Source organism: Oncorhynchus nerka, linkage group LG13 (assembly GCF_034236695.1).
Source record: "Oncorhynchus nerka isolate Pitt River linkage group LG13, Oner_Uvic_2.0, whole genome shotgun sequence".
Taxonomy (NCBI): Eukaryota; Metazoa; Chordata; class Actinopteri; order Salmoniformes; family Salmonidae; genus Oncorhynchus; species Oncorhynchus nerka.
This window is the reverse complement of record NC_088408.1, coordinates 21,849,302-21,868,425: the sequence shown is the minus strand read 5'-3', so window position 1 is coordinate 21,868,425 and position 19,124 is coordinate 21,849,302. Positions and strand designations below refer to the sequence as shown.

General features: G+C 48.1%; 1 protein-coding gene across 4 annotated transcripts in view; it reads left to right on the top strand.

Annotated features, from left to right (window-relative positions):
* Window positions 1-419: 419 nt before the first annotated feature.
* Window positions 420-19,124, top strand: part of LOC115140456 (ena/VASP-like protein) — a 136,402-nt gene continuing 117,697 nt past the window's right edge. For 2 of the 4 annotated variants that reach the window (XM_065026249.1, XM_065026248.1), the window contains exon 1: window positions 420-1,458. In XM_065026249.1, the coding sequence (XP_064882321.1) occupies window positions 1,349-1,458 (110 nt within the window). In that variant the 5' untranslated portion in view covers window positions 420-1,348. The remainder of the gene's footprint in view (window positions 1,459-19,124) is intronic. The other 2 variants (XM_065026251.1, XM_065026250.1) reach the window with 1 other exon arrangement.

Below are 19,124 nucleotides of genomic sequence, written 5' to 3'. Positions count from 1 at the left end.
TCTCTCTCTCTCTCTGTGTGTGTGTGTGTGTGTGTGTGTGTGTGTGTGTGTGTGTGTGTGTGTGTGTGTGTGTGTGTGTGTGTGTGTGTGTGTGTGTGTGTGTGTGTGTGTGTTGAGAGACAGAGCAGTAATGTAGCTCCACCCCACCCTGGCATGCCACATTGAATCAGGTGCGAGAAAGATGGGAGCAATCAGATGAATTAACGTCTGTCGCTCCTCTTCACTCGTTCTGCGCAGGCTTACACATCCCTGGCTCCGCCAATCAGAGCCCTGGAAGAGGAGAGGAGAGGGATGAGAGGACCAGCGGCCTCGGGGGCTGGCGACCCACCGCTCATATCACTGCTGGGAGGGGGATGGAGGGGGAGGGGAGGGCGGTAAATCCAGTGAGACACACAGAGGAGAGAGGCAGTGTGAGGGCAACGCCTCACAGCACTGGGAATCTCTCTCTCTATTACACTACCGCGCTCTCTCTTGCTCTACCACTTTTGCTCTCTCTCTCTCTCTCTCTCTCTCTCTCTCGCTCTCTCTCGCTCTCTCTCTCTGTCTCTCCCTCTTTCTCTCTGTCTCTCTCTCCCTCTTTCTTTCTCTCGCCCTCTCTCTCGCTCTCTCTCTCTGTCTCTCCCTCTTTCTCTCTGTCTCTCTCTCCCTCTTTCTTTCTCTCTCTCTTTCTCTCTCTCCACTCAAAATTCAAAAAAGGGCTCTCATCTCTCATTCAATGCTCTCACTCGACTGAGGGCTGCTTTTGCATTGTTAATTTATTATATTTTTCTCTCTCTTTCTCTTTTATATTCTCTCATTGTTCTAAAATATCCCTGCTGTGGAAGAGGATGCATTGATGAAAATGAGAATTTTTTTATTTGCGGTCTTTTTCTCTCTCAAGGAGTTCTCATTGGAAGTGTCTTTGTTCTTTTATTTGTATTTATTCATGTATGTCCTTTCCGCTCCTTGTACGGCTGTGTTGCTACTAGGGAAAAGGGTTAGTGTGTCTGTGAGGAGCCAGCCGAAGTGATCGAGTGACTCTGCGTGAAGAGAGGAGAGGGGGATGTCTGGCTGTATCGCACTGTGAATACACGACCACCCCGGAGAGACGGTGACTGGGATGCCATCGTTAACCTTAGAACTCTCTCGTTAACTAACCCCACAGCCTAGAACGCCACAGCCTGGAACGCCACAGCCTGGAACGCCACAGCCTGGAACGCCACAGCCTGGAACGCCACAGCCTGGAACGGACAGATCAGGGATAAGGAAAGAAGAAAGAGAAGAGACACAGAGAAAGGAGAGAAATCCTTCCATCGTTCCTGTAGCAGGGTTGTGCTGTGCGTCTGATGTGCGGTAGCTGCCAAGCACCATGGATATAAACGTGCAGTCTCACCGGTTCTACTTCCCTCAGATCTACTGTACTGAGGCAGTGCCTGCTGGAGCCCAGGTCCAGGTCACAGCGCAGGAGTTTAAAGTCAGGTAGGTTACTGTACAATGTACTGGGTACCACTGGGTTGATAACTGTGACGCTAGGCTGGGCTGGATAGGGTACCACTGGGTTGGTTACTGTGACGCTACGCTAACTGTAGTACTCTAATGCAGGGTCTCTTAAACAATGGGTCAGGACCCAAAGTGGTCCCTGGGCATGTGAGAGGTGTCTCTAGTTATGAAAATGCATCAATGATCACACACTATTTCTTCTTAATTTGGTTTGTTGGAGGACGGACAATTTGTCAATTTGGTCTTGAGCTGAAAAAGTGTAAGAAGCCCTGTTTAACATGTGTCTACTTTACTAGGTCTGCATCTCAAATGACATCACTCATTATCATATTCCCTATCTAGTAGAGATGTGTTGTTTTCCCTGCTACCAGTAGTACATCGCTGTGTCTATTAGAGAGAAGGGGCTTTGATGGGATTGCAGATTGATGTACAGATACAATTGCAATGTACAGAATTCATGTAAATCTCTATCCTATGGAATACACAGCCATGTCTGTTCTGTTCTATACATTGTGTTTCTACATATGAGCCAGCAGTGAATGGTTGTCATTGCAGAGGGGCAGGGGTAGAATGGTAATGTGTTAACTGGGCAGTCAACGTCCTGATAGGGGGATGAGAAGGAAAGAGAGGAGGAGAGAGAATGAAAGAGAGGAGAGAGGAAAGAGAGGAGGAGATAGGAGAGAGGAAAGAAGAGAGAAGGAAAGAGAGGAGAAGAGAGGAAAGAAGAGAGAAGGAACGAGAGGAGGAGAAGAGAGGAAAGAAGAGAGAAGGAACGAGAGGGGGAGGCTTTGATGGCTTGTAAAGAAGCTTGCCAAGACTGCTGGGGTGATGACAGTGGTGTTGTGTTTTGTTTGTCTCTGAGGGCTGCTGCGGTGGCCGTGTGTGTGTGTGTGTGTGTGTTTGTTCTTTCCGCCTGCCCTCTCTCTTTTCTCACTTCTCTCTGCACGCCGCTCCACCTCTTCTTCTCTTCCTTCTTTCCTCCACTCCTCCTAAACCCTCGCAGCTCCCATGGTGCCTTGGAGCATCCTTCCCTGGTATGGCCGCTGTCGTCATGGTTGCAGAGTGCTCAGAAACACGTTTAGATATTCTGTAAAGTGTCTTTTGTCTTCAGCACCATCTTTGTTATCGAACATGATTATGTTTGGCTGTTGTATCAGAATCACCTTAATTCACCAAGTATATTTACACAGACCCATAATCTGCTTCAGTGTGAAGGTGCTCTCTGTAACTGACAAACAGAATACAGACACAAGTCCACATAGACATCATACAGTTTGCTACAGCAGGACAATAATTATTCAGCAACAGGAAATGTGAATTAATCTGTGGATGATAATGAATGGACATTTTTGTAGGGGTTGATACATTTTTCATTTGGGCAAATGAAGTCTGACATTTCAAAGGGGAAATTAAATACTTCAAAAATACTTTTTGAACTCAAATAAACTACATTTAATGCTGTGCAGGAACATTCTCAGCAACAAAAGAGTGACCAAATTAAGATCCTACATTTGTACCGAATATACAATGTCGGTAGAGTAAACATAAAACTTAAAATTCTGGAGTATAGGCTGATTACAGTGGGAATATACCATTTACAGAGGGGATATACAGTGGGGAGAACAAGTATTTGATACACTGCCGATTTTGCAGGTTTTCCTACTTACAAAGCATGTAGAGGTCTGTCATTTTTTATCATACGTACACTTCAACTGTGAGAGACGGAATTTAAAACAAAATCCAGAAAATCACATTGTATGATTTTTAAGTAATTAATTTGCATTTTATTGCATGACATAAGTATTTGATCACCTACCAACCAGTAAGAATTCTGGCTCTCACAGACCTGTTAGTTTTTCTTTAAGAAGCCCTCCTGTTCTCCACTTATTACCTGTATTAACTGCACCTGTTTGAACTCGTTACCTGTATAAAATACATCTGTCCACACACTCAATCAAACAGACTCCAACCTCTCCACAATGGCCAAGACCAGAGAGCTGTGTAAGGACATCAGGGATAAAATTGTAGACCTGCACAAGGCTGGGATGGGCTACAGGACAATAGGCAAGCAGCTTGATGAGAAGGCCACAATTGTTGGCGCAATTATTAGAAAATATAAGAAGTTCAAGATGATGGTCAATCACCCTCGGTCTGGGACTCCATGCAAGATCTCACCTCGTGGGGCATCAATGATCATGAGGAAGGTGAGAGATCAGCCCAAAACTACACGGCAGGACCTGGTCAATGACCTCAAGAGAGTTGGCGCCACAGTCTCAAAGAAAACCATTAGTAACACACTACGCCGTCGTGGATTAAAATCCTGCAGCGCATGCAAGGTCCCCCTGAAAGGTGTCCAGGGTGGGTGAGGTGTCCAGGGTGGGAAAGGTGTCCAGGGTGGGAAGGGTGTCCAGGGTGGGAAAGGTGTCCAGGGTGGGAAAGGTGTCCAGGGTGGGAAGGGTGTCCAGGTTGGGCAGGGTGTCCAGCGTGTCCAGGTTGGGCAGGGTCAGCGATCATGTTACCTGCACGCTTCCTTGTCCTGGAGGTGCTGCAGTTTGCCCTTGTAGCGGGCAGATACAGAGCCAAACCAGACAGTGATAGAAGAGGTGAGGATGGACTCAATGATGGACGTGTAGAACCAAACTTGAATTGTCCGAGAGAGTTGGAGTTTCTCCATCTGGTGCAGATACTACGTCCTTGGGTACTTTTTAGTACTTTTGTCCTTGGGTTTTCGAGGTGTTGGAGGCTGTAGTGAAGGTCCATGTTGACGGCGTTGTCCACAGAACTATTGGCTCTGTAGGCAAACTTCATGGGGTCGAGGAGGGCGTGCGTGGTGGTTTTGAGATGGGACAGGACAAGGAGCTCAAAGGTTTTCATGATGACCGAGGGGAGCGCTACAGGTCTGTAGTTTTTAATCAGAAACATGTATGTGTAACTGTTTCATCCATCCCTCCGTCCTTCCATCCCTCCGTCCATCCCTCCGTCCTTCCATCCCTCCGTCCATCCCTCCGTCCTTCCATCCCTCCGTCCATCCCTCCGTCCTTCCATCCCTCCGTCCATCCCTCCGTCCTTCCCTCCGTCCATCCCTCCGTCCTTCCCTCCGTCCTTCCCTCCGTCTCCCTCCATCCCTCCTTCCCTCCGTTCTTCATCCCTCCGTCCTTCCCTCCGTCCATCCCTCCGTCCTTCCCTCCGTCCATCCCTCCGTCCTTCCTCCCTCTGTCCATCCCTCTGTCCATCCCTCCGTCCATCCCTCCGTCCTTCCATCCCTCCGTCCATCCCTCCGTCCATCCCTCCGTCCTTCCCTCCGTCCTTCCCTCCCATCCCTCCCTCCATCCCTCCGTCCATCCCTCCGTCCTTCCCCCATCCATCCCTCCCTCCGTCCATCCCTCCGTCCATCCCTCCCTCCATCCCTCCGTCCATCCCTCCGTCCTTCCCTCCGTCCTTCCCCCTCCGTCCATCCCTCCCTCCTTCCATCCCTCCGTCCTTCCTTCCCTCCGTCCATTCCCATCCCTCCGTCCATCCCTCCGTCCATCCCTCCCTCCTCCTCTCCCTCCATCCTTCCCTCCGTCCATCCCTCCGTCCTTCCCTCCGTCCATCCCTCCGTTCCCTCCTTCCCTCCCTCCATCCCTCCGTCCATCCCTCCGTCCTTCCATCCCTCCGTCCCTCCTCCCTCCCTCCATCCCTCCGTCCATCCCTCCGTCCATCCCCGTCCCCTCCGTCCATCCCTCCGTCCATCCATCCCTCCGTCCTTCCCTCCGTCCATCCCTCCGTCCTTCCCTCCCTCCATCCCTCCGTCCATCCCTCCGTCCATCCCTCCGTCCTTCCCTCCGTCCATCCCTCCGCCCTTCCCTCCCTCCGTCCATCCCTCCGTCCATCCCTCCGTCCTTCCCTCCGTCCATCCCTCCGTCCTTCCCTCCCTCCATCCCTCCGTCCATCCCTCCGTCCTTCCCTCCCTCCATCCCTCCGTCCATCCCTCCGTCCATCCCTCCCTCCATCCCTCCCTCCATCCCTCCCTCCATCCCTCCGTCCATCCCTCCCTCCTTCCGTCCGTCCATCCCTGTCTCCATCCAAGTTTTAGAGTTGACCAAGTAATAATCTGGTGTGTGATCTCTGGTCAGATTTCTCCTCTCTAACTGATGACTAGATCAGCTTTAACAGACCGAGTTTTCCTCTGGTAAGCAGCTTTCAAAACAACCAGCCCAGGAGGGCTATGTACATATTGTGGCAGACGGCAGGGAGAGGTGAGGGGAGTGGTGATTAAAGGGAGATATCTTGCAGCCCGCTGGCTCCACCCCCAGGCCTTATATGGACTTCCTGCCCCAACAAGGCAAGCCTGTGGACCATTAAGCCATGGAGTGCTTGGGGATAAAAGAGGAAGCGGGCTGCACAAACAGGGAGAGGACTGAGAGTAAAACCTGTGTTATGGGGAATGTGAAAAGAGAGAGAATTATCTGTGTGATTACTCGTTGTGACCTGGACTGTCTGATTACCCCCATTGTGTACCGAACCGGTTTGGCTGAGGACCTGAGTTTTAGGATTACCCCTGGAGAACGGAATGGACAACGAGAGCGGATTGTGGACTGTGAACTGGCTGCTGAATTCTCCCCCTTTCCCACAGTGTGCAAATCTCGCTAATAAATTCCCCATTTGTATTCTAGTTGTGCTTTGTGTGCGTGTTTGGTTATTCAACTTGGTGACGTGGAAACCCCACCCCCTTGAACCTGCTACATGTGGTAGAGAATGTGGGCAACCCAACCCAAGTTTAATAACCAAACAGACACGGAGCACAATGGAAGCATTGGTGAAACAGCTGATGGAGGTGAACAAAGCCCAGCAGGATATGCATCAGGAGCTGCTGGAGGAACAGCGTCAGCAGACCACTCCCCTGCGAGCTAAACTTAGCCAGCTGACAGCCGCCCAGGCTGGCATGGTGGCAGACGCAGCAGTCTCTCACCCCAAACCCAGTAGGTTTATACTGAAGCTGACAGAGGTTAATGACATCGAGGCTTGCCTTCGAGAGGACGGCGAGCAGGGAGAAATGGCCCCATGAGCAATGGGCCAGCCTGCTAGAACCCTTCCTGTCAGGCGCGGCACAGAAGACCTATCAGGATCTGACGGTTGGCCAGGCGACGCATTGCGAGGGGCTGAAAAAGGAAGTCCTGCGCTGGTATGGTTACACCCTGATTAGCAGGGCACAAACATTCCATGACTGGGCGTAAGATGCTATAGCTTCCCTCCGATCGCAAATGCATGATCTAATTAGGCTGGCCAAGAGCTGGCTAACTGTTGAACCACTGACACTCAAGTCCATCGAGAAAGTGGTCATAGATACATTTCTACACTCTCACCCTTCCGAAGCTAAAAAGTTAGCAAGCCAAGCTAACCCACAGAGCGCAGATCAGCTGGTGGAACTGGTGGAAGGACAACAGGTGGCTTTGGAGGTCCTGCGCAACCACAGAAGGCGGAACCCTCCACAACCACAAAAGGGCGGAGGACAACGCCAGGACCCCGGCCAAGGAGGGGGGGGACACCAACAGCCAGCTACCCGAGATGACGCCTTTTCCTAAACCTGGACAGCAGGAAGTGCTACGCCTGGAACTGTCCCATCCACGATGTCCCAATGCCTTCGGCCTCGGCCAGTGAGGTAGCCACCGGGCGTCCCTGCGGCTTGCTGATGGCATGCTGGGCTGAGGAGAGTGGTCCTTCCCCTGTCACCCCGGTAAGAGCCAACGGAAAGGACACCATGGCACTTGTGGACTCCGGGTGTATGGTGACCCTGATCTGCCCTGACTTCGCCCAGTCCCCGAACCTGACTGACACCGTGGCCATCACGTGTATACACGATGAGACTAAGGACTACCCTACCACACTCCTCCACCTACAGACCACAAAGGGACAACACACAGGGCCAGTGGGAGTCGTCCTGAACCTGCCTGTGCCGGTCCTTATCGGGAGGGATTTCCTGATGTTCCTCCAACTATGGACCAGTATGTCCAGAGACGTGGGGAACCGAGGGAACCAGAAGGGAGGAGGAAGCCGGAGAGGTGGGAGGGACGCCAGAAGGAGGGATGCCCGGATGTATGGATTCTAGGAAGTGGACCCCCAGGCGTCAATAGAACCCCTCTCGGAGGGTGTCTCGGGTGAAGCAAGACTGGAGGAAGGTGTGGCGAGTCTGGGAGACATGTTCCCAAGGGACCTTGAGGTGGCGCCAGAGCCCGCCTGTCTAGTGGGCTAGTTCGGCACGGCCCAATTTGATGTAGCTACAGTAAGTTACAGCCACGGTAGAGGGCTATGTAGCTACAGTAAGTTACAGCCACGGTAGAGGGCTATGTAGCTACAGTAAGTTACAGCTACAGAGAGGGACAGAGAAGGACAGAGAGAGAGAGGGGACTGAGAGAGGGACAGAGAGACAGAGAGAGAGGGACAGAGAGAGAGATGGACAGAGAGAGAGAGGGACAGAGAGAGAGAGACACAGAGGGACAGATAGAGAGAGGGACAGAGAGAGAGAGAGAGGGACAGAGAGAGAGAGGGACAGGGAAAGAGAGAGAGCGAGAGGGACAGAGAGAGAGAGGGACAGAGAGATAGAGCGAGAGGGACAGAGAGAGAGGGGGGGCAGAGAGAGAGTGACTGAGAGATAGAGGGACAGAGAGAGAGAGAGGGACAGAGAGAGGGAGGGACAGAGAAAGAGAGGGACAGAGAGAGAGAGGGACAGAGGAACAGAGAGAGAGGGAGAGAAAGGGACAGAGAGAGAGAGAGAGAGGGACAGAAAGAGAGAGGGACAGAGAGAGAGAGAGCGACAGAGAGAGAGAAAGGGGGACAGAGAGAGAGAGAGAGGGGACAGAGAGAGAGAGGGACAGAGAGAGAGAGAAAGGGGACAGAGAGAGAGAGAGAGGGACAGAGGACAGAGAGAGAGAGGGACATAGAGAGAGGGACAGAGAGAAAGGGGGACAGAGAGAGAAAGGGGGACAGAGAGAGAGAAAAAAGGGGGACAGAGAGAGAGAGAGAGAGGGACAGAGAGAGAGGGGACATAGAGAGAGGGGGACAGAGAGAAAGGGGGACAGAGAGAGAAAGGGGGAAGGAGAGAGGGGGGACAGAGAGAGAGAGAGAAAGGGGACAGAGAGAGGGACAGAGAGAGAGGGACAGACAGAGAGAGAGAGAGGGACAGACAGAGAGAGAGAGAGGGACAGACAGAGAGAGAGAGGGCCAGAGAGAGAGAGGGTCAGAGAGAGAGAGGGCCAGAGAGAGAGAGGGACAGACAGAGAGAGAGAGAGAGAGAGAGAGAGAGAGAGACAGAGAGAGAGAGGGACAGAGTGAGAGAGGGACAGAGAGAGAGAGCGAGAGAGAGAGAGAGGGGGACAGACAGAGAGAGAGAGAGGGACAGAGAGAGAGAGAGAAGGACAGAGAGAGAGAGAGGGACAGAGAGAGAGGGACAGAGAGAGAGAGAGGGGACAGAGAGAGGGAGAGATTTGGGAAGCACAAATCAAAATGCAGTGTTATCTGGCCCTATATCGACAGTACGCCATGGCTAACTATTTGACCAAGGTTACTGATCAAAACCTTGACAAAGTACAGGCTCAGTGAGCACAGCCTTGCCATTGAGAAGGGTAGACACAGGAAAACCTGGCTCCCTGTAGAGGAAAGGCTGTGCAACCACTGCACAACAGCAGAACCTGAGACGGAGCTGCATTTCCTGACAAAATGTGAAAAATATAAAACAATTAGAGAGTGTAATTTCCACAAATTTGAAACCCTTATTGAAGGTTTGAAAGACCTCTCTGATGAGAGTAGGCTACCTGTCCTGTTGGGGGAGGACGCAGAGAGCTGTGGGTTGGCAGGGCACTACATTGCTGACTGCCATAAGTTGAGAGACAGTGTCTGACAGACCAATCAACCTGCACATGTCCTCTACTGTATACGTATTGTTATTGTTCAATGTTTGGTTATTTTGATCCTTTGTTATTGTTGTTACTGTTGTCCCGTTGACCATTTTGATTCTTATTATTTTCATATTGTAAATATTCAAAATAAGTTTTGGCAATATGTACATTGTTACGTCATGCCAATAAAGCAAATTGAATTGAATTGAATTGAATTGAGAGGGCGAGAGGGACAGAGAGAGAGGAGAGAAGAGAGACAGAAGTAGAGCAGAGAGGAGACAGAGAGAGAGGAGAGGAGAGGAGAGAAGAGAGACAGAGGTAGAGCAGAGAGGAGACAGAGAGAGAGGAGAGGAGAGGAGAGAAGAGAGACAGAAGTAGAGCAGAGAGAGAGGAGAGAAGAGAGACAGAGGTAGAGCAGAGAGGAGACAGAGAGAGAGGAGAGGAGAGGAGAGAGGAGAGAGAGAGAAGTAGAGAGAGAGGAGACAGAAGAGAGGAGAGGAGAGAGAGGAGAGAGAGAGAGAGGAGAGGAGAGAAGAGAGACAGAAGTAGAGCAGAGAGGAGACAGAGAGAGAGGAGAGAAGAGAGACAGAGGTAGAGCAGAGAGCAGAGGTCACGATCAGATGAGCTCTTGCATTTTTCAGCATTTACTTGAAAAAAGATAGATTAGGAGTTAGATAAACTTGGATTTTATGTCAGGAACACATACTGGATTCTACCCTCTACAACATAACCCTCACTTCAAATCAAAACTTACAACCTGATTTTGGACGGAATTACGGAATCACCTGGAAGGTTCACAACTACCAAGGACTATTATTCTATACAGCAAATTCTCTGGAAAACAACAGAAACCTGAAAACACCATCCAACCTGGAACTGAGTGAGTAATGTTTAGTCTGAAACTATATTCTATTTCCAAATGCCAAGAAGAAAAATACACAACATTACTTTATAAGGACTGAATTCTAACATAATTCTGCCAAGCTTGATACAGCTTCAATTAGCACTGACATGTCAAGTGAGAGGTGTCAAAGCCCTTTAGCCCAACAATGGCAGGAGAGTCAAACAGTCTACCCCAAACAAATGGAGAGGCCTTAGAAGCTGCCTTCCGCTGTTCAGAGGTAATTAAAATACAGTACCCTGTGCATGTAAAGAATGATAAGGCAAGAAAAGATTACAAAATGAAGCTCCTTATGGAAAATCAAGAGACACTTTTTGCTCACTATTACAAAAATGGGAACATCAGCAACCTTATCTTCCACACAAACCATCCCCTGGCATGGCACAGTGCTACATTAGCACACTACCCCTTTGTTAAGAGAGGGGGGGTTAACGAGGGGTGGAAACTCAGGATTCTAGACAACAAGGACTCTGAGTCAGCTAATATAAACCTCTATAAGTCCGGAACAGTAATGGTACAGGGCAACCCCAAACAGTTTCAGCTGGACTTTCACCAAATTAAAGAATCAGCCCAGCAGGAGAAGCTCTCCCTTGATAAAGATACCCCCACCCCGAGTGGGTCAGACCAGACCTCTTCATTATATAACCCCACAGATGAGCAACCCCAAGCGGACAGTCAACCTCCCAGCACAGATTACTCCTCCCTCATTGAAATGAAGGATAAATTCACCCAGCTGGAGGTAACGCAGGTGGAGCTGGAACAGCAGGTGATTACACTCCAGTCAGCACAGACCCAGACAACAGTCCAGCACAACAACACCCCCTTAACCAGACCCGGAATGCTGGAGGTGGAGAGAGACATATCTGCACTCTGGACAGTGGTGAGACAACTTCAACAGGAGAAAGAGCCGGATCAGGAGAAGAACAGAGCACTAGAGGAGAGGATCAGACTGCTGGAGGAGGAGTGGTTGAGGGGGATGGAGGAGAGGGTGAGGGGGACGGAGGAGAGGGTGAGGGGGATGGCGTGTGACAGACAACAACCCACTAGAGAGGTGGCTACCCCCACAGAGAAGCCAGCAGAACAGCCCACCTCAGCACCCGACAAAAGTCTCGACACCACAGCAGAACAGTCCACACCAGACCCTGACCATAGAGTCGACATCACAGCAGAACAGAAAAATGAAGAACCCCAAGCCCAGCGGCTCTCACCCCCTCTGAGCACCCCCCCTGTCAGCCACCCTGATAGCCCTCCTGACAACCCCCCCACACCCACTGAGGACAAACACAAGACATAGATTGTAGTACTTATGGACTCAAATGGGAAATATATAGAAGGAAAAAAACTTTTTCCCAAACACAGTGTGTCTAAACTCCTAGACCTTCTGTCTGAGGCCAAACTAGGCTCACCTAGCCACATAATAATACACACAGGCACAAACGACCTGAGAGCACAGCAGGAAAGGGTGGCCACAGCACTGAAGGGAGTGATTGAAAAGGCTTCTTCTACTTTCCCCAAAGCACAAGTGGTTATCTCCACCCTGCTACCACGAAAATACTTTCACCCTGCCACAATACAGCGGGTAAGCGCAAGTATTTCCCGTGACTGTGCCTCAAAACCAAATGTTTTCCTGGCCCACCACTCCACCCTGGACTTGAACAGCCTCTATGACCAGGTCCACCTCTACAAGGCAGCAGTGCCCACCTTTGCCCGAAGTCTAAAGGACATCGCTCTCAAACGTATCCCCAACACTTCACACAGGAGCAACAGATCAATAGACACCCCACCCAGACCAGCGAGACACTCTCCCAGACCTGCGGGACCCCCCCTCCTGGACCTACACATAGAGGACCCATGCCAAGAGGAATTACATCCAGACCACAGCACCCCCAGACACATCCACACCCCCACCCCAACCAATCAACACCCCCCCACATCAACCATGCCCACACCCCATTTAGGCCCCCTCAGATCAGACCTATGCCACTCCTGCCCACCCCATGCACCCCACCCCCGCAAAGAGGGCCTCAACATGGAAGCCACACATACGCCCAGGTAGTGAGCGGGGAAACAGTCCCAACCCCCACTCTTACACTCGCCCAAGCCAATGGCATGTACCAGATGCTCAGCAGGCTCTGCTCACACTTACTGGCCTGAGGCCAAACCACGACCAACAACATTGGACACTCTATGGAACAAAAAGCCTTCACTATATCATCCTGGAATATCCAAGGCCTGAGGTCATCTGCCTTTGGCCTAAAGAGCAGGAACCCGGACTTCACCAAAGAAATCGGTAATACAGACATTGTCATCCTGCAAGAAACCTGGTATAGAGGAGACGGACCCACTGGTTGCCCTCTAGGTTACAGAGAGCTGGTAGTCCCATCCACCAAACTACCAGGTGTGAAACGGGGAAGGGACTCAGGGGGTATGCTAATTTGGTATAGAGCAGACCTAACTCACTCCATTAAATTAATCAAAACAGGAACATTCTACATTTGGCTAGAAATTCAAAAGGAAATGATCCTAACAGAGAAAAATGTCCTCATGTGTGCTACCTATATCCCCCCACTAGAATCCCCATACTTTAATGAAGACAGCTTCTCCATCCTGGAGGGGGAAATCAATCATTTCCAGGCCCAGGGACATGTACTAGTCTGTGGCGACCTAAATGCCAGAACCGAACAAGAACCTGACACCCGCAGCACACAGGAGGACAAACACCTGCCTGGAGGTGACAACATTCCCTCCCACATATGCCCCCCTAGGCACAACTATGACAACATAACCAACAAAAACGGGTCACAACTCCTGCAGCTCTGTCGCACGCTGGGTATGTACATAATCAATGGTAGGCTTCGAGGGGACTCCTATGGTAGGTACACCTATAGCTCATCTCTTGGCAGTAGTACTGTGGACTACTTTATCACTGACCTCAACCCAGAGTCTCTCAGAGCGTTCACAGTCAGCCCACTGACACCCCTATCAGACCACAGCAAAATCACAGTCTACTTAAACAGAGCAATACTCAATCATGAGGCATCAAAGCCAAAGGAACTGAGTAACATTAAGAAATGCTATAGATGGAAGGAATGCAGTTTGGAAACCTACCAAAAAACAATTAGGCAACAACAAATTCAATCCCTTTTAGACAATTTCCTGGGTAAAACGTTCCACTGTAATAGTGAAGGTGTAAAAATCTTAACAGTATATTTGACCTCTCAGCTTCCCTATCAAATCTAAAAATCTCAAATAGAAAACCGAAGAAAATGAACAACAATGACAAATGGTTTGATGAAGAATGCAAAAATCTAGGAAAGAAATTGAGAAACCTGTCCAATCAAAAACATAGAGACCCGGAAAACCTGAGTCTACGCCTTCACTATGGTGAATCACTAAAACAATACAGAAATACACTACGGAAAAAGAAGGAACAGCATGTCAGAAATCAGCTCAATGTAATTTAAGAATCCATAGACTAACCACTTCTGGGAAAATTGGAAAACACTAAACAAACAACAACACAAAGAATTATCTATCCAAAATGGAGATGTATGGGTAGACCACTTCTCCAATCTTTTTGTCTCTATAACAAAGAATAAAGAGCAAAAACATATACATGATCAAATACAGATCTTAGAATCAACTATTAAAGGCTACCAGAACCCACTGGATTCTCCAATTACATTGAATGAGTTACAGGACAAAATAAAACCCTCCAACCCAAAAAGGCCTGTGGTGTTGATGGTATCCTCAATTAAATGATCAAATATACAGCCAACAGATTCCAATTGGCTATACTAAAACTCTTTAACATCATCCTTAGCTCTGGCATCTTCCCCAATATTTGGAACCAAGAACTGATCACCCCAATCCACAAAAGTGGAGACAAATTTGACCCCAATAACTACCGTGGAATATGCGTCAACAGTAACCTTGGGGAAATCCTCTGCATTATCATTAACAGCAGACTCATACATTTCCTCAATGAAAACAATGTACTGAGCAAATGTCAAATTGGCTTTTTACCAAATTACCGTACAACAGACCATGTATTCACCCTGCACACCCTAATTGACAACCAAACAAACCAAAACAAAGGCAAAGTCTTCTCATGCTTTGTTGATTTCAAAAAAGCTTTCGACTCAATTTGGCATGAGGGTCTGCTATACAAACTGATGGAAAGTGGTGTTGGGGGTAAAACATACGACATTATAAAATCCATGTACACAAACAACAAGTGTGCGATTAAAATTGGCAAAAAACACACACATTTCTTCACACAGAGTCGTGGGGTGAGACAGGGATGCAGCTTAAGCCCCACCCTATTCAACATATATATCAACGAATTGGCGCGGGCACTAGAAAAGTCTGCAGCACCCGGCCTCACCCTACTAGAATCCGAAGTCAAATGTCTGCTGTTTGCTGATGATCTGGTGCTTCTGTCACCAACCAAGGAGGGCCTACAGCAGCACCTAGATCTTATGCACAGATTCTGTCAGATCTTGGCCCTGACAGTAAATCTCAGTAAGACCAAAATAACGGTGTTCCAAAAAAGGTCCAGTCACCAGGACCACAAATACAAATTCCATCTCGACACTGTTGCCCTAGAGCACACAAAAAAAATATACATACCTTGGCCTAAACATCAGCGCCACAGGTAACTTCCACAAAGCTGTGAACGATCTGAGAGACAAGGCAAGAAGGGCATTCTATGCCATCAAAAGGAACATAAATTTCAACATACCAATTGGGATTTGGCTAAAAATACTTGAATCAGTCATAGAGCCCATTGCCCTTTATGGTTGTGAGGCCTGGGGTCCGTTCACCAACCAAGACTTCACAAAATGGGACAAACACCAAATTGAGACTGCACGCAGAATTCTGCAAAAGTATCCTCCGTGTACAACGTAGAACACCAAATAATGCACGCAGAGCAGAATTAGGCTGATACCCACTAATTATCAAAATCCAGAAAAGAGATGTTAAATTCTACAACCACCTAAAAGGAAGCGATTCCCAAACCTTCCATAACAAAGTTATCACCTACAGAGAGATGAACCTGGAGAAGATTCCCCTAAGCAAGCTGGTCCTGGGGCTCTGTTCACAAACATACCCTACAGAGCCCCAGGACAGCAGCACAATTAGACCCAACCAAATCATGAGAAAACAAAAAGAAAGAATTAACATTGGAAAGAATTAACAAAAAAACAGAGCAAACTAGAATGCTATTTGGCCCTAAACAGAGAGTACACAGCGGCAGAATACCTGACCACTGTGACTGACCCAAACTTAAGGAAAGCTTTGACTATGTACAGACTCAGTGAGCATAGCCTTGCTATTGAGAAAGGCCACCGTAGGCAGACATCTCATTAGAAGACAGGCTATGTGCTCACTGCCCACAAAATGAGGTGGAAACCGAGCTGCACTTCCTAACCTCCTGCCCAATGTATGACCATATTAGAGAGACATATTTCCCTCAGATTACACAGATCCACAAAGAATTCAAAAAACAAATCCAATTTTGATAAACTCCCATATCTACTGGGTGAAATTCCACAGTGTGCTATCACAGCAGCAAGATTTGTGACCTGTTGCCACGAGAAAAGGGCAACCAGTGAAGAACAAACACCATTGTAAATACAACCCATATTTATGCCTATTTATTTTATCTTGTGTCCTTTAACCATTTGTACATTGTTAAAACGCTGTATATATATAATATGACATTTGTAATGTCTTTATTGTTTTGAAACTTCTGTATGTGTAATGTTTACTGTTAATTTTGATTGTTTATTTAACTTTTGTAGATTACCTACCTCACTTGCTTTGGCAATGTTAACACATGTTTCCCATGCCAATAAAGCCCCTTGAATTGAATTGTTTTGAGAGAGAAAGAGACTGCAGGGAAATCTGAGAAGAGAGATATTGTATACATTGTTGCTTTGGCAATATTGACTCAATGTTTTTCATGCCAATAAATCAGCTTGAATTTGAGAGAGAGAGAACTTGAACCATTTGTACATCGTTACAACACTGTATATATATAATATGACATTTGTTATGTCTTTATTCTTTTGAAACTTCTGTGAGTGTAATGTTTACTGTTAATTTTGATTGTTAATTTCACTTTTGTATATTATCTACCTCACTTGCTTCGACAATGTTAACATATGTTTCCCATGCCAATAAAGCCCCTTGAATTGATTTGAATTGAACTGAGAGACAGAGTGGAGAGAAAAAGAGAGACAGGGAGAAAGAGAGAGAGAGAGAGGAGTGGAGTGGAGACTGCAGGGAAATCGGAGAGAGAATGACTGCAGGGAAATCAGAGAAAGTAGAGAGAGATAAAGAGAAAGAGCACGAGAGAGAGAGACTGCAGGGAAATCAGAGAGGGAGGAGAGATAGAGAGAGGAGAGAGACTGCAGGGAATTGAGAGAGAGAGAGAGAGAGAGACTGCAGGGATATCAGAGAGAGAGACTGCAGGGAAATCAGAGAGAGAGAGGAGAGAGACTGCAGGGAATTGAGAGAGAAAGGAGAGAGAGAGAGACTGCAGCGATATCAGAGAGTGGATAGAGAGACTGCAGGGAAATCAGAGAGAAAGGGGAGAGAAAGAGTGGATAGAAATCAGAGAGAAAGGGGAGAGAAAGAGACAGAGAGAGACTGCAGAGAAATCAGAGAGATAGGAGAGAGAGAGAGAAAGAGACCGAGAGTGGGGGGATGGTGAGAATAGCCGTGGAATGCAAAAGAGAGGATGGAGGCAGGAGAGACAGAAATAGAAAGAGAGGAAGTGACGGTGTGATAGAGAAAAAAGAAAGATAGGTTTAAAGATGGTTGAGGGGTAGAGTAGTACATGTCTTAGAAAAGCCTTTGGGAAGAATTCTAACCCACCCCTTTTCCGATGTGCGTGTGACTGCATATACACTCAGTGGACAGTTTATTACATGCTGCACCCAGTTCATCAAAATGGTTTGCTCCTACAGACAGTGAGTCACGTGGCCGTGGCTTGCTATATAAAGCAGGCAGGCAGGCATCAAGGAATTCAGTTACTGTTTGATTGAACATAAAAATTGGCAAAACAAGTGACCTAAGTGACTTTGAGCCTGTTATGATCATCGGTGCCAGTATCTCAGAAACGGCCTCCTGGGCTTTTTACTCACAACAGTGTTTAGGGTTTACCAAGAATGGTGCGAAAAACACATAATATCCAAACAGCTCGTTGATGAGAGGTCGAAGGAGAATGGTGCAGCAAACACATAATATCCTAACAGCTCGTTGATCAGAGGTCGAAGGAGAATGGTGCGGCAAACACATAATATCCTAACAGCTCGTTGATGAGAGGTCGAAGGAGAATGGTGCAGCAAACACATAATATCCTAACAGCTCGTTGATGAGAGGTCGAATGAGAATGGTGCGGCAAACACATAATATCCTAACAGCTCGTTGATGAGAGGTCGAAGGAGAATGGTGCAGCAAACACATAATATCCTAACAGCTCGTTGATGAGAGGTCGAAGGAGAATGGTGCAGCAAACACATAATATCCTAACAGCTCGTTGATCAGAGGTCGAAGGAGAATGGTGCAGCAAACACATAATATCCAAACAGCTCGTTGATGAGAGGTAGGAGAATGGTGCTGCAAACACATAATATCCTAACAGCTCGTTGATGAGAGGTCGAAGAGAATGGTGCAGCAAACACATAATATCCTAACAGCTCGTTGATGAGAGGTCGAAGGAGAATGGTGCGGCAAACACATAATATCCTAACAGCTCGTTGATGAGAGGTCGAAGGAGAATGGTGCAGCAAACACATAATATCCAAACAGCTCGTTGATGAGAGGTCGAAGGAGAAAGGCAAGAATCGTGCAAGCTAGCAGGCAGGCCACAAACAGGCAAATAACGGAGCAGTACAACAGTGGTGTGCAGGACGGCATCTCGGAACGCACAACTCGTCGATCCTCGTCACGGATGGGCTATTGCAGCAAGCAGACGTCCCCACTGGGTTCCACTCCTATCAGCTAAACAAGGAGAAGTGGTTCCAGTGGGCACGCCATCACAAACACTGGACAACTGAGGAGTGGAAAAACATTGCCTGGTCCGATGAATCCTGGCTCCTGTTGCGTCATGCTGATGGCAGAGGTAAAGGCTGGTGGCGTTGGTGTAACGGTGTGGGGAATGTTTTCCTGGCACACCTTAGGTCCCTTGATACCAATTGAGCAACGTTTCCATGCCCTGAAGAATTCAGAGGTGTTTAACCGGGTACCTAATAAACTGGCCACACTGTGTTTGTGTGTGTGTGTGTGTGTGTGTGTGTGTGTGTGTGTGTGTGTGTGTGTGTGTGTGTGTGTGTGTGTGTGTGCGCGTGGAGCCCCCTCCAGTGGTATATATGTAAGGGATTTGCTGGCCCCCCAAAACGAGTGTTGCGTAACAGTGAGCCAATCCTCTACAAGTCATTGTTCTCATTTCTAAAGCCCCACTTTAAAGCCTCTGGCTACAGTACTGGACATGATTGCTAGGAGGATTAGGTTTTAGGATGATTGTAAGGTTATTTGTTGTAGGAAGCAGCAACAAACTTGACACCAAACACAATTTATGCATCGACTCAGTATGTGGGTGAGTCAGTCATTCAATAATCCCAGCTAACTCATTTGTCCTTCGTGAACTAACACTCACACTTGACTTTGTCACCTACTAGCACTGACTTTGCTGTGAGATACTTTATTGAGAAAGGATTGACTTACTATGACTGATACGTAGTTGTCCCACCTAGCTATCTTAAGATGAATGCACTAACTGTAAATTGCTCTGGATAAGAGTCTGCTACATGACTTAAATGTAAATAGGATGTGTCCGTCTGTCTCTCTCTCACTCTCTC